Source organism: Gallinula chloropus (genome assembly GCF_964237585.1).
Source record: "Gallinula chloropus genome assembly, chromosome: 1".
NCBI classification, from domain to species: domain Eukaryota; kingdom Metazoa; phylum Chordata; class Aves; order Gruiformes; family Rallidae; genus Gallinula; species Gallinula chloropus.
Genome location: NC_140085.1, coordinates 131,538,076 through 131,551,372, shown reverse-complemented (window position 1 = coordinate 131,551,372; position 13,297 = coordinate 131,538,076). Strand labels below are relative to the sequence as shown.

The following is a 13,297-nucleotide window of genomic DNA, read 5'->3' as shown; positions in this document are numbered from 1 at the left end:
CATCTCCCATTCATCTCCCTCCGTGGGATGTGCAGTAATTCACTGTTGCAATTTAATTTGTAGCTTGGCTTCTTGAAGAAATATGTTTAGATACTTGATCACTACGTTAAAAACATTATATCATCGATGCAATCAGTTAGGAATTATCTCCATGTCTTTGTCTCTTTCCATCTATCATCCATTCAGGCTTTTAAATTTCATTTCAGAAGACCATTTTTTACTGTGACTGCTGAACTACAGTGCTGCAGTACAATGGAAACAGTTCTTGAATGCAGCCACGAAGAAAATAATGGCAGGAGACAGGTTGCCTGAGTGCTAGGCTTTCTTAAACTCAAAAAAAACCCACATGAAGCCTGCTAATGTTATGCTCCAGAATGAGAAGGGTGACTGCTTTTTGTTAACCAAGGAGGCTTTGTCTTCCTTTTTTTTCTTTTTTCAAGTTTTTTTCCCATTCTGGTTCTGGGGCTTTTGGAGTTTTTTGTTTGGTTAGGGTTTTTTCCCCTCCCTTTAGCTCTTTTCCTCAAGCTTTCTCGCTTCCAAAAGCGTCAAGATAAAACAGGAGATTACCCACTAAATGCACAAAATGACTGACTCAGAACTGCCTCAGAAATGTCATGCTCACAGTTCACTGAAATTTGTGAGTTGTTCCATTGATTCAAACCTGCACCAAGTTAGGCCTTTAGTCTGACACTCTTAAGAGTGCCAGGGCTGGTTAGGGATGTGAAATGTTTTGTTCACCTGCTTTCAGAATCCACAAGCCATGTATGTGCTGTGTTACTTCCTCAGAAGCACAGGGGAATCCCACATATGTCTTTATAAAGCAGGTCTTACAGCTGTTTACTTTTGGCCTTCATGAGTTACTGACTTGAGATTTTTGTTATCAGTTCTTATAAATACTTGAGGAGTGAGTGTCAGGAGGATGAGATCAGTCTTTTTTCTGTGGTGCCCAGTGAGAAGACAAGAGGCAATGGCCATTAACTTGACTACAGGAAGTTCCACCTAAACTGGAGGAGCTTCTTTACTGTGAAGGTGACTGAGCACTGGGACAGCTTGGTCCCAGAAGTTGTGGAATCTCCATCTCTGGAGAGATTCAAAACCTGGCTGGATGCTGTCTTGTGCGGCCTGCTCTAGGTGATCCTGCTCTGGCAGGGGTTTGGACTAGGTGGTCTCCAGAGGCCCCTGCGAACACCTGCCGGTCTGTGATTCTGTGTGATGGTTTTGTTTTTTGATGGTTTGTTAGTGGGTTTTTTGCTTACATTTCTTCAAAATCTGTGTTTCTGAATCCATTTGAGTTTGGCCTGGTGGATTTCAGGATGTTTTTAGGTCCAACCACCTCCATGCTTCCTGGGGGAAAACCAGCATCACTTAATAGTTAGAGAAACTCAGAGTTTCTGATGCTTGCTTTGTTGTTGTTTTGGCTACGGAGCGTGTCCCTACTCTTACAGATAATGGAGGTAGAATTTGTTCCTTCTTGTGAGCTATGCAGCAGAAGTTACAAGAACAACTAATGCCTATAAGGTGCTGCTGAAAAAAAGGAAAGTTTAGAAATAAGACTGGGGAGAAGTTCCTTGTGTTCCCATCAGGGGCCTGAATGGGCCTCCAACAGACACACTCATGAAATCTGTTTTTCCCCATCTCAGTGACTGTATGTTGAAAGAAAAGAGTAGCTCAAAGATCAGCCACCTCAACTTGAAGACTTTAAATGCAGAACTACTGGGCTTTGAAGCACGGCATTTTGGCTGGGTAGACTGTTCTGTTTGAGACTCTGACTGGTGGGAAGGGGCTGGAGAAGGTTTCACAGAATCATAGGGGTTGGAAGGGACGTCAAGATATCATAGAGTCCAACCCCCAGTTAGGTTTCCTCAACCCTAGTGCAGATGTTGCACAAGAAGAGAAAAACACAGAATGCCATTGCTCAGCTGTGAAAGGTCTCTCCTTGCCTATAGTCCTTAGCTCCTTGTCATTTGCCACTGAAGTGCTTCTCTAACTCATTCTGTGTGTGGAGCTGCTGTACCTTGAGAAGTGCAGTTATGTTGTCTTTCTGCAGGTGCTCTGTGCTTTATCTGACAAATCCTGGGAAAAGGGAGAATATCACCTTTATTTATGTGGATCTGTATTCTTAAATACTTGACTGTGGAAACATGTGAGCTACAACAATTAGTATAATAAGTAAATCTCTTTTCTTTAAGAAAACATCAGCTGAAGAGACACCTGATAACTCTGCCCTATTACAAGATGGAAAGAAAGATGACAAACAAGGTATTGAAATGTATAACTTTTTTTCCCCCCTCCTCCCCATTACGGGTTAAACTCTGTGTGTTTTTAGTAATACCATATCTTTGCTGACAGAATCAATGGTATATTTAATTTTGAAGCTTGCTGTGTGTTGCTGTAGATTTAAGAGACGCCTCCTTGACATTAGCTGAGTTAAAGACAAATAAATGGATGGGTTTGCTTGAAAATTAGTTCTGTCATCTGTAAATGATACGAAATGTGCCTTCTAAAACACTTCTAGTCATTAGGCAGTTAATGTTGCACTTCTTTTTTTAACAAAGATGTAGCTGTTGTTATCAGGAGTTTTGTGGGAGGAAAGATTACATTGTGCCAAATAGCAACACTTCAAAATTAGTTTTCATTCCTGTTAAAAATAATCCCCATATTTTCTTGGAGGGAAAAAAAAGTTTTGGACAAACTGGATTGAAAATCCTCAACGTGTCTATTTATCTTCAAATCCGCCAGCGACAAGGCACGTGAAATAGAAGTGATGGTTTTCCTTTTTCCACCCAGTAGCTTCTAGGGCTTCCAGAATCTGCTGGATAACCACACAGTTATTTGTTCCCTTTTCCCAGCCTTTCAGGTTCTCACTTGCTGTCCCTCAGTTGTGGAAGGAAAACATTTGTGGGTATTTATTACCTGAAAGGTGCCTGTAAGAAAGCTGGGGAAGAACTGTGCATGAGGCATGTAGCAGTAGGACGAGGGGTGACGGTTTTAAACTCAAAAAGGGGAGATTTAGGCTGGATATTAGGAAAATGTTCTTCACTATGAGGGTGGTAAATCACTGGAACAGGCTGCTCAGAGAGACAGTGGAGGGCCCATCCCTGGAGACGTTCAAGGCCAGTCTCGATGGGGCTCTAAGCGACCTGATCTAGTGAAAAAGTCCTTGCTTACGGCAAGGGGGTTGGACTACATGACCTCTAAAGTTCCCTTCCAACCTGACACATTCTGTGATTCTGTTTTGTTGCCTAATTCTCAGAGATGTGGATTATGCCTTACTTAAAAAATAAGTACCTCGACCTCCCAGCTGCCCACGTGTTAAGGTTGCATCAGAACTGTGAGACCAGGTAGTCCATAATCCTGAATCACCTTCCACACAAGTGTGACCAGGTTTGGCATTTTCCCAGGGACCCTGGTTCAAGGAAGGGCTGTCAGTGTTGACGGGTGTTTGTAACGCTTTTTGATGAGCTGGCTTATTCCAAGAAATTAATGTTTTGTTGACAAGGTTTGTGGTGTTTTAAAATTCATAATGAATCAGAGCAGGACTTGAATCTTGAAGGTTACTGCCTTGAAACATCTAGGGAAGATTTACTTTTTACTGCCCTGTAGGCAAAGAGCATGGGCTTTGTTTTTTGTAGCAGACACATTAAGTCAGATGGGGGCCTCTTGGATGCATGTAGTCCTTCAGGGCTGGAGATTTCCTGTATTTATGACAAGATTCCTACCTTTTCAGCCAAAGAACAACTGCTCTTCTTCTACCATTTATTGCTATTCTGATAAATGGAAGAGGAGATCACTCTCCTGACTGAGGAAATCACCCCAGAAGTAAAGAACGTGTAGGTCAGAACTGCAGAAGCAAATTCTCCTGCATTTCCAAAACTGTATTAGTAGATCAGCTCTGTCAACTTATAATATAGTTAAATAATAAGTTAATGTAAATACAACTAGATCCCAAGGACCAGACTTTTCCCACGTTTGGTTTGAGGAAGGCAGATGAGATGAGAGCTTTCATTCCGAGCGGTCCTTTGTGATACAGCGTACCACAGTGCAGTAAGATCGCTCGAGTGCATTAATCACACCTTGAGGGGCTCGTTACTGAAGGATACGTTGGCATCAGTGGAAGGGGAAGAAGCACAAAGAGTGGGATTTCCTAAATTTTAACCCTGATTCCACCCATGCTGTATGACGTTCCCTGGGGCAGGCTGGTGAGGTTTCCACTGCCAGCAGCAGCCAGTCGCTCATGTGCTCTGGGTTTGTCACCTGGGAGAGACCAGTCCCAGCTCTGCCAGGTGTGGCTCTCTGAGAGCACTGCGTCTGGGAAACAGAAGTCATCCTTAGTTTTAGGCACACACCCAACCCCTCAGCTCTCAAACTTTGAGAGTAGTGGCAGCTTGGGCATAGGCTTCTTTGTTCTTGACTTTCGTGCTCTTGTTCTGAGGGTATTTGGCTACTTTTCAAGTATGTCTGGTATTATCAGATGTTCTAAGTAACACCAGGCTTAGATACTTCTTTCTCGGAGCTGATACCTGTAGATTTTACTTGCACATACTTAAAGTAATTCTCATTGTTTAATTGTTTGGCTTAGTGTTGTTTTTTTTTTTAATCTTACTTATTAAGCTCTTAAAGTAAGCACCGCTCTCAAAACGATACCAAAGGAATTTCAGCACTTGACTGTGAAAACAGGTAAGAAGAAAAAGAATTTGAACTTCCATTAGAATTTTGATCAAGTGTTTTTATAGTCAGCCTAAATTAATGTAATTTGATTATTTTTTTTAAGAAGCTTTTGCTCTCATACTATTTTACTACAGACTGAAATTAACATTTACCTCCTGGGGACTGCTTCTTGCAAAATTAATCTTAATTAGTACTTTGGGTTGTCAAAGGGTTTTCTTCCTTCTTTGCTGTTAAGGTACATGTGTTCTTGACGTGTGGGGAATGTTTTTAACGTAGCATTTTGTAGGGAGTCTGAATTTTGCTTTTCTGTGCTATGAACGAGATGCCAGAGCATGAATATTGTGCCTCTTGATAAAAGCTCTTCTCCAGTATGGAATGAGCATTCAGTAACTGTTCTGAAATGGCCTGGTTCTTTGTAGGAACTGAGCTTTCATATTTTACGCTCAGGAGTTTAGGCAGACTTTTGGAAACACAGACCTTGTGGTGCTTACAGCACTGGTACAAGCTTTTGATTCAGGGTGGGGGGGGGATTTCTTTGTTGAAACCACCCCTGATTTTTCTCTCTCCAACTCTGATGTTCCTGTTACACAGGAAAACGTTATTTCTGAAACAGCACATGTCAAAACTGGTTAGTTGCTCCAGAAACTTCTGATGCATTCAGTTCAGTTCATCAGACCTCCCTTGCTTTCTGGTTTTACTGTTAATCTCTTTCCTAGAGTGGGAAGAGTCTTTGTAAGCCCTTCCTGGTCCCAGTCAAGCTTAAATTGGGACTTGCTGTCTTTTCCTTTTGCATAAGTATATTTTACTCATGAACATATCCTCAATTAAGAAAACTGAGCCCACATGTCTGTCATAGCAGTTTTGTCTTATAGCTCAATTTAGTCATGGCTGCTCAACAGCTGCATGCCTCGCTTCCCAACTCCCTTTTTCCTGGCTTCTTCCCAAACTCCTGGCAGCTGCCAGATTTCCTATCTTCAGCTCCTGTTCTCAAATGATTGCTGCCTCTGACACACACACTCACACACCCTCTGACACACTCACACTCTCTCTCACACTCTCTCTCACACTCTCTCTCACACTCTCTCTCACACTCTCTCTCACACTCTCTCTCACACTCTCTCTCACACTCTCTCTCACACTCTCTCTCACACTCTCTCTCACACTCTCTCTCACACTCTCTCTCACACTCTCTCTCACTCTCTCTCACACTCTCTCTCACACTCTCTCTCACACTCTCTCTCACACTCTCTCTCACACTCTCTCTCACACTCTCTCTCACACTCTCTCTCACACTCTCTCTCACACTCTCTCTCACACTCTCTCTCACACTCTCTCTCACACTCTCTCTCACACTCTCTCTCACACTCTCTCTCACACTCTCTCTCACACTCTCTCTCACACTCTCTCTCACACTCTCTCTCACACTCTCTCTCACACTCTCTCTCACCCTGCCCTCTCAAGGGGCGAGACAGGCAGTTGTGAGATTCTCAGTTCTGTTCTCCTCCCCCCAGTTTTGCCCAGGAGCACCCCACAGAGTTTTATTTTCAGTTCAGCAATTGTGCCTTTGGTACGCTTAGGAGAAAAGCCTACTGTCACCAACCTCTTTTACCCATGTCCTTCGACTCCTAGTCAGGAAGGTCTTCCCAATGCTGCCGTGCTCCTCCAGCAGCATTGCTGTGTTGGTATACCAAGGGAGATGATGGCAGAATTTCATCCCATCATCATGATCCTGTCACTTCAGGGGGTTCACCCTTGCTGTCCTGCACGTCGAGGCTTTGACTGAGCACGTTCTCAAGTTGCATGATGAGATCAATGTTAGAAGTAAAAATGTTTATCTATGCAGTGGGCTTGATACAGCACAGCAATTAAAATCATAGAATCATAGGGGTTGGAAGGGACCTCCAGAGATCATTGGGGCCAACCCCCCTGCCAAAGCAGGCTCCTTAGCTCATATGAGCGGTTGGTCACATTTCTGAAAAGTCATGGTACACCTTCAGGATAGAAAAATCATTTAGGATGAAGTGGGAGAAATGTTAGGTCCTGCTTTGGTTATTTATTTGGGCTGTCAATGTAAATTCAGGAGAGCTGATACTGCTGTGCCTCATCATGGGGAAGTTATCTTTGCAGGACTAGAAATTTCACATCAGTGGAAACCTTATAGACTCAGCATCTAACATCTGGCCAGCTTATTTATGCTCCTGAGTGCAAGATCATTATTGGCCTTAGATGTTTGAAGGATTAAATGCCAAATTTGTGAGTGTTTAAATAGTTATGTTGCTGCTTAGGCCACTGTAAGAGGCGAGTCAGTGGAGGTGATGCAGACTAGCGGGGACCAATTTGTGTTTCTTTTCTTTAGCCATGTGACATACTTGCACCCTTTATGGTACAGTTTTCCACCCTATCTTCAGCCTGTAGAGAAAGGAGGCGCCAGTTGAGTACAAGGTATTAGGCTACAGCCAAAAGTTACGAATCAGCATCCTTTGGAGTATTAAAATGAAGTTGTCTGGGGAGGGAGGCCTGGGAGCCAATAAATGCCCAAGACAGGAACCTTCACACTCTTCTGTGAATGGAAAAAATAGAGTTCATGATCGTATGTGACTTTAATTAGTGCAGATTGAACTCTTCAGTTCATTAGGCTCTACTACTCCAGGAAAAGTACAAACTTTTAAATAATAAATGTAATTAATTTACTTGACAGCTCCAGGCTTTATCAGCTTCATGCCAGGTAGGCTTCCATAGGAGTAGAAATATGGGAAACTCATGAACTGGATAAATAGTCCTGAATGGTCTTGGATGATTATGTCGTGTGTGTGTGTAAACTTGCACATCATGAGCATGGACTGAGCATCCAAAATAACTGCACATTTCACGCAAATCCTGCCCCAATTATTTGTATGTAACATGAACTTCCCACCTTACTATATTTTTTATATTATACTCTACTACTTCTTTTGAAAGATAAAGTCTGGGTATTGTGTAATCGTAGCCTTGAATTTCCTGGGGTTTGTTCAAAAGCCTAAAAGAAAATCCTTGGCAGTAGGATTCTTTTGCTGTCGTTTTTCATTAGCAGTCATTCTCAGGTTCTCTCTTCCTTGTATGCCTTCCTGTTTACCTCGCCAAGATGTCCTCGGAGGGTTTGAATGTCAGTTTTACCTGCAGGATCTCAGACAAAAGGCTTTCTAAAAGAAGTATGAGCAGAATTATGGTCTCTGTAATAGAAGGAAAATGTGAAGGTTCTTAAACATGGCTTAGCTTGGAAAGGATTTATGCTTCCTATTTCTAAGCGGCATACACTTAATAATTGTGCATGTAATTTAATGATCAGCTATTTCAGCATTGGAAAAATTGGGTCATATGGCTGTAGGGGAGCGGTGTCTGAAGTTGTATTCTCTGGGAGTTTGACAGAGAGAGGGGGGGGGATTATCATCACTGTATATTTTAATATTAATTCTCTCTCCCTCCTTTAGTTGCTAGGAAGAGCTTGTTGCACAGAAATCTGGAATGCCCGTGAGCCAGCTCAGTGGTGACAATAATCTACTAAACTTGGGTCATAAGTGGTTGTTTGTGTCACTGCCAGCCCCATTTGGGTTTATTCCATCTGAAGCACCGAGCAGCACTGTGTGACCCCAAAAGCAGTTTCTTGTATGAAGAAATGGCGTGTGGCTGTGCGTGTGCCATATGCCGCTGCTTGCCTTCTATGAGCCTAGTGCTACTATGGAGGGTCTATGCAGTGGTACAGTACAAACCATTAAGTTAGTATTTGGCAGCTGCTACTATAAGTACCTTCTGCTCTGTGCTTTGGAGGATCTGATGTGTGGTCTCAGGTAGTGCTCCGTAGTAGCTGGTGATAAATGTCTTGCTCAGAAGTAGGCATATAGCTGAAGTAGGATAGAAACTCTGATAATTGTATTATTTTCTTCTTCCCCCAACCCACTTACTACTTTTAAGTGTTGTGCCTTGATTGGCAGAATAATGGGAAAAGTACAAGGATTCATTTTGTGTGTGCATTTGGGTTACCAGTGCTGCTGTCATACCTTGAGGATATCTCAGCGGGCTGAATCGGAAAGCAATCTTACAGATATGTTTTCTCAAAATGTTCTGATGTTAGTAAGGAGAGTAACAGAACAGTCACAAAAAGACTCTGCAAACCAAGGAACTGCCTTGAGGAATTACCCAGAGAAAGGAAGTCAGCACTGCTGTTTTCCTATCACATAAAATCTCTGTGTGGCAGGGTATTTGGAATTCATCCAAATAAAAGAAACCGATTTTTTACATTGCTAGAAATGTGTTTGATCAACACTTTAGGCTGGAAAGCTCTCTACCTTCAAATATTTTTTCTTCCCAATGTTAAAGTAGTCTCAACCTGATGTGCTAATTTTAAATTTTTTTTTTATTTTAATGGGTGGTAAGATGATGTACTTATCCCATTGTTGTAAGCTGATGTCCTTAACTGATTAAAGTATCTAAGAAAGGGTATAAGCCTTTGTGATTTGGGAAGCAGGACAATTAATAGATGCCTGGACTAGGAATAAGATGTTTTCTATGGGAAGTTTATGCTGTTCCTTATGTTGCTTTATCATGCCTACACCCAGGAGTAGGGATCAGAGCCATCAGACCTATTGCTTTCCCTGCGTTCTGGTCGCCAAATTAAAGGATGGAGGTCTGGCTATGTTTGGGCTTTGAATTCTTGGGACATTTACACAATACCAAGACAAAGGGGAAGAAGAAGAGAAAATAAATCCCCATTGCTCAAGTGAGATGAGCACCCTCTCACATCCGCATTTGCAGCGCTCGCAGTTTTAACCACCATGATCCTGCAGTTAAAGGCATTTATTTAAAATCCGATGTTTTTAGCAGATTGTTTTTCTTTTCTGTTTCAGCCGCTCAGGAATCTAATGCACTTAGAGCCAGACCACGATCCAGGTACTGCTTTCATTTCTCTTTCAGGAGAAGTCATGAGTTCCTCTGGTGTTAGACACAAGGTGTAAGAACTGGTGCTGCATTTTTAATTCCTTTTTTTTTTTTTTTTTTAAGTTGGGGTTGTGCTGGAAACCCAGCTCAGATAAAACTCAGGTTTATGTGGAGAGATCTGTAAGCTACGCACCCTACCAAAGTACTGCCTAGAGCCCTGCAATCTCTGGGCATAAGGCGCTGGGACTTTTGCCTGTCTGCCCAACCCTGCTGCCTCCTCGGGGTGGTGGCTGCCTCCAGCCCTTCCCCAGGGACAGCGGGGACCACTCCATCGCAGGAAGTTCTTAGCAGTTGGGTGCTGTCAAAACCTGTTGTGTGCTGTCAGTGGTCGTGTATGGAGGGAGATGCTGCACGCCCCCGGCAGACACTGGGATAGCAGCTTGGGTCTCGGGTACGGGTGAGTGAGTCCTTCTGTTGGCGTGCGCGTACTTGGCTCTGGCTGGTTGGTGTGTGGTGGAAGGGCTCTTACACTGTCACGTGCTAGAAGTGACACCTGCTGAATTTGGGTGTTTGAAAGGAAAGGGAAACCTGTGCCACAAAATGTTGCTTATAAAGGGATGATTCAGCGTTCTGGTGTACAGCCATATCATGCATTCACCTTAAGCATGGGGGATTTTGGTGCTGGTTAGAGGGCCTAATTTCTTTTCTCTCAGGTAACGAGAGTGTAATAAGGGGGACCCTCCTTACAAGCTTCTCAAAGCCTGCTAATAAGAAAGGATCAGCTGTAGGCATGATGAATGAAGACCGAAATCCTCTGTTCTTAGGACCTATGTCCAGGAAGGCTGAACTGCCTTGCAGGCTGCTTTTCTGCCGCTGGCCAATGCTTTTTAATTTTCATACTCCTTTAAATTTTCTTGCCATGTAACTGAATCACAGACTGAAAATATGAAAAGAAAGTGGATATATATATATAAAAACGTACTTTTTGCAAAAAATACATAAAATAGCAAATGCTTAAGCAAGCTTGAAAAGAGTCACATGAATGTGACTGCTGTGTCACATATGACTGCCTCTCATCTGATGATATGTCACTACTTCAACGCAGAAGTTGAGACTGAAGGTTCCTGGGCACATCCTGAACTCAGCTGCACTTGTGCTCTACAGCCTGGAGGCTTCTCTAACCTCCAGGGTCTCTGCCTCCAGGTGTGCCTGGCCACCGAGGCTACGATTCGAGTGTTATTGCAGCTCTTAGCTCTGGAGCTTGGCTTTTTTAGCCTAAGCTGTGTAGGATCTTAGTTGCTGACTCTTTACTGGCTTTTTTGGGTGTCAGGTCTGCATGCTGCACACAGCAATTTGCTGTTGCAGGACTCTGTGTTGGCACTGCTGCAGCTGGCATATTGTTTTGCACAGCAGTCATTCTCTTACTCCGTCTTGAAATAGAAATAATAAAAAAAATGAAAAATCTCAAACAGTGAGGTGGTACAGTTTTAATGCAAGTAATGTGCACATTGCATAATATGGGAAAGAAAAGTGTAAAACCTTCAGATTCTGATCCAGAGCTTTCCCATTTATTTCAGGGGGTTGGGTTAGGACTTAACGTGATGGGGGCTGTGGAATTCAAAACTGCCGAGCTAAAAAATTCAGCATCAGCAGAGGTTTTTGTGTCACATGTAAATTCTGAAGCAATTACAGCTTCCACTCCTGTATTTATTCAAGTTTACATCAGAAACATAGGATCGACACTGGCAAACGTCTGTCCTGCTAAGGAGCTGTTTTCCCACAACAGCCTGGTTGGCACTAAGCGGATCCGTTTCCCGTTAGCAGGAGTTATTTCTGTTCTGCTCGAGCGTGTTTTCGGCCTTGCCTGTCATGCATAATGTGTTACCCTAAGTGTAACATCTCACGTTGTCAGCGCTCGCTTCGAACAAAGCCCTGGGTCTGGTGGAAAAGCTGGTAACTACAACAGCTGAAAAATATTGGATGCTGTTCAGCAGAATCAAAACTCTTAGCGAATGCGCCGCAGTGGGATTAATGGGATGTGGAAGGGTGCAGAGGGATTAGCTGAGACATGTGTTTGACCAGTTTTGGGTTACTTTGGAGCCATTTGTTTTTTTCTGGTTTTTGTGGAATTAGGTGACTGTTACAAAAAATTTATTCTGGTAGATTGTTATAAACTACAAATGTTTACAGAGGTAGGTTGGAAATATACCTGCACAAACCCTGCCCTCACAGTTGGGAAAGGCAAAAGAAACTGGTACAGGCAGGGAGTGTGGGATTTTACTGGGGTTTGATCAGAATAGTTGCTACAATTATCCTGTTGGCAGTTAACATTATGTGAGAAGAGCCTGAAGCTGTAATAGAAAAGGCCGTAAAAAATAGAGCTCTGTAAGCGTGACCCATTCCTTTCCCTGGACGTGAAGTTCCCTCTGTTGTCAAATAAATCTGCCTTGTTATAAGGGGGAAATTTTAGTCAGTAGGGCAAGGAATTTCCTTCACCAACTTGAGATCTGCTCAGTGTATTTTTAGATCATCATCACTGTAGTTGTTTAAAATTAATGAAAATATTTCTTGCTTTTCCCCTCCCTTTTCTTCCTTAGGTCTTATTCTAGCACATCAATAGAAGATGCCATGAAAAAGGGAGAAGAACCCCCTACTCCACCTCCAAGGCCACAGAAATCACATTCCAGAGCTTCCTCTTTGGATCTGAACAAAATATTTCAACAGAATGCACAAGGTAAAGTTTGGAGCTTTTCTTCTTCTTTTGAGACCACCTGGGTTAGCTGCATACTTGGCAACGTGATCTGTTTGCACAAATGCTTGACAACATGTGCATATGCTCTCCTTTCTAATACACTGCAGAACAGAAGAAGTTGCACTTCCTTGCATTACATTGCCACTGAGGGGGAAAAAAAAAATCACTGTTGGTATAATTTAGGTGATTGTAACTTTTTCTGGCACAGTAATGGGAAGCTTAACATATGGTAGTCTGTCATCACTGACTGTTTATGACTAGCCTGTCTGTTTAGCCATTTCTCACCAGTAACTACAATATATTTGATTTTTATTACTATTTATTTTTTGTAGTTCAGAAGCAGGAAAAAAAACACTTGAGGTTTAAACTGGGAGAAAATGAAATTTCTCAAATATTGTTATGTTGAAGCCTTCCCTATGCGTGGGGGCAATCAGAAACCCTTCTCTGAGTAACGCAAAAGGGTAATTTCTTTTGCCCTGGGTGTGTGTTGAGGGGAAGGAAAGAAAGTGTAGAGTATTAGCTGGAGTGAAGTGAAAGAAAGCCTCTCTCCTGTGCGCTGGTATTTGAGCAGGTCCTTGCCTCTCACAGTGAGTGGTGGGAGAGGAGCTGTTTGTTCAGGGCAGCAGTCACCCAGCGTCGCTGAGCTTTAGCAGCGCCCTTGAACCAGGGCAGACCTTCATGCAGCGCACACCCATCATCTGATGCAAGGACTAGGTTAAACATGCTCGTGTTTATCCTTCAGAAGGAAGCCGAGGTTTGACTGTGTCAAGGAATGTTTTAACTGGGCTCTCTGATGTGGTTGTTGGAGGAGAAAAGAGTTTCACCTCTTGCTGTATGGGACTTTTTTTTGTGTGTGTGCAAACACCAGGCAGAATCCAAGAGTCCTGCTCTGTGCACTGAACCCTGAAACTCAATAGGAATAAACTTCTTTTTTTTTTTCCTGCCTTACCCGGAGAAGCAATTCCT

The 13,297-nt window shown here is 42.9% G+C and overlaps 1 protein-coding gene across 1 annotated transcript in view; it reads left to right on the top strand.

Moving 5' to 3' along the window:
* The window catches only part of REPS2 (RALBP1 associated Eps domain containing 2), a gene marked incomplete at its 5' end in the record, with an annotated part of 103,755 nt that overhangs the window by 55,952 nt on the left and 34,506 nt on the right, over positions 1–13,297 (top strand). Inside the window, 4 exons of the mRNA XM_084279655.1 lie at positions 2,190–2,259; positions 4,612–4,677; positions 9,549–9,591; positions 12,177–12,313. Coding sequence (XP_084135781.1) covers positions 2,190–2,259; positions 4,612–4,677; positions 9,549–9,591; positions 12,177–12,313 — 316 coding nt within the window. The remainder of the gene's footprint in view (positions 1–2,189; positions 2,260–4,611; positions 4,678–9,548; positions 9,592–12,176; positions 12,314–13,297) is intronic.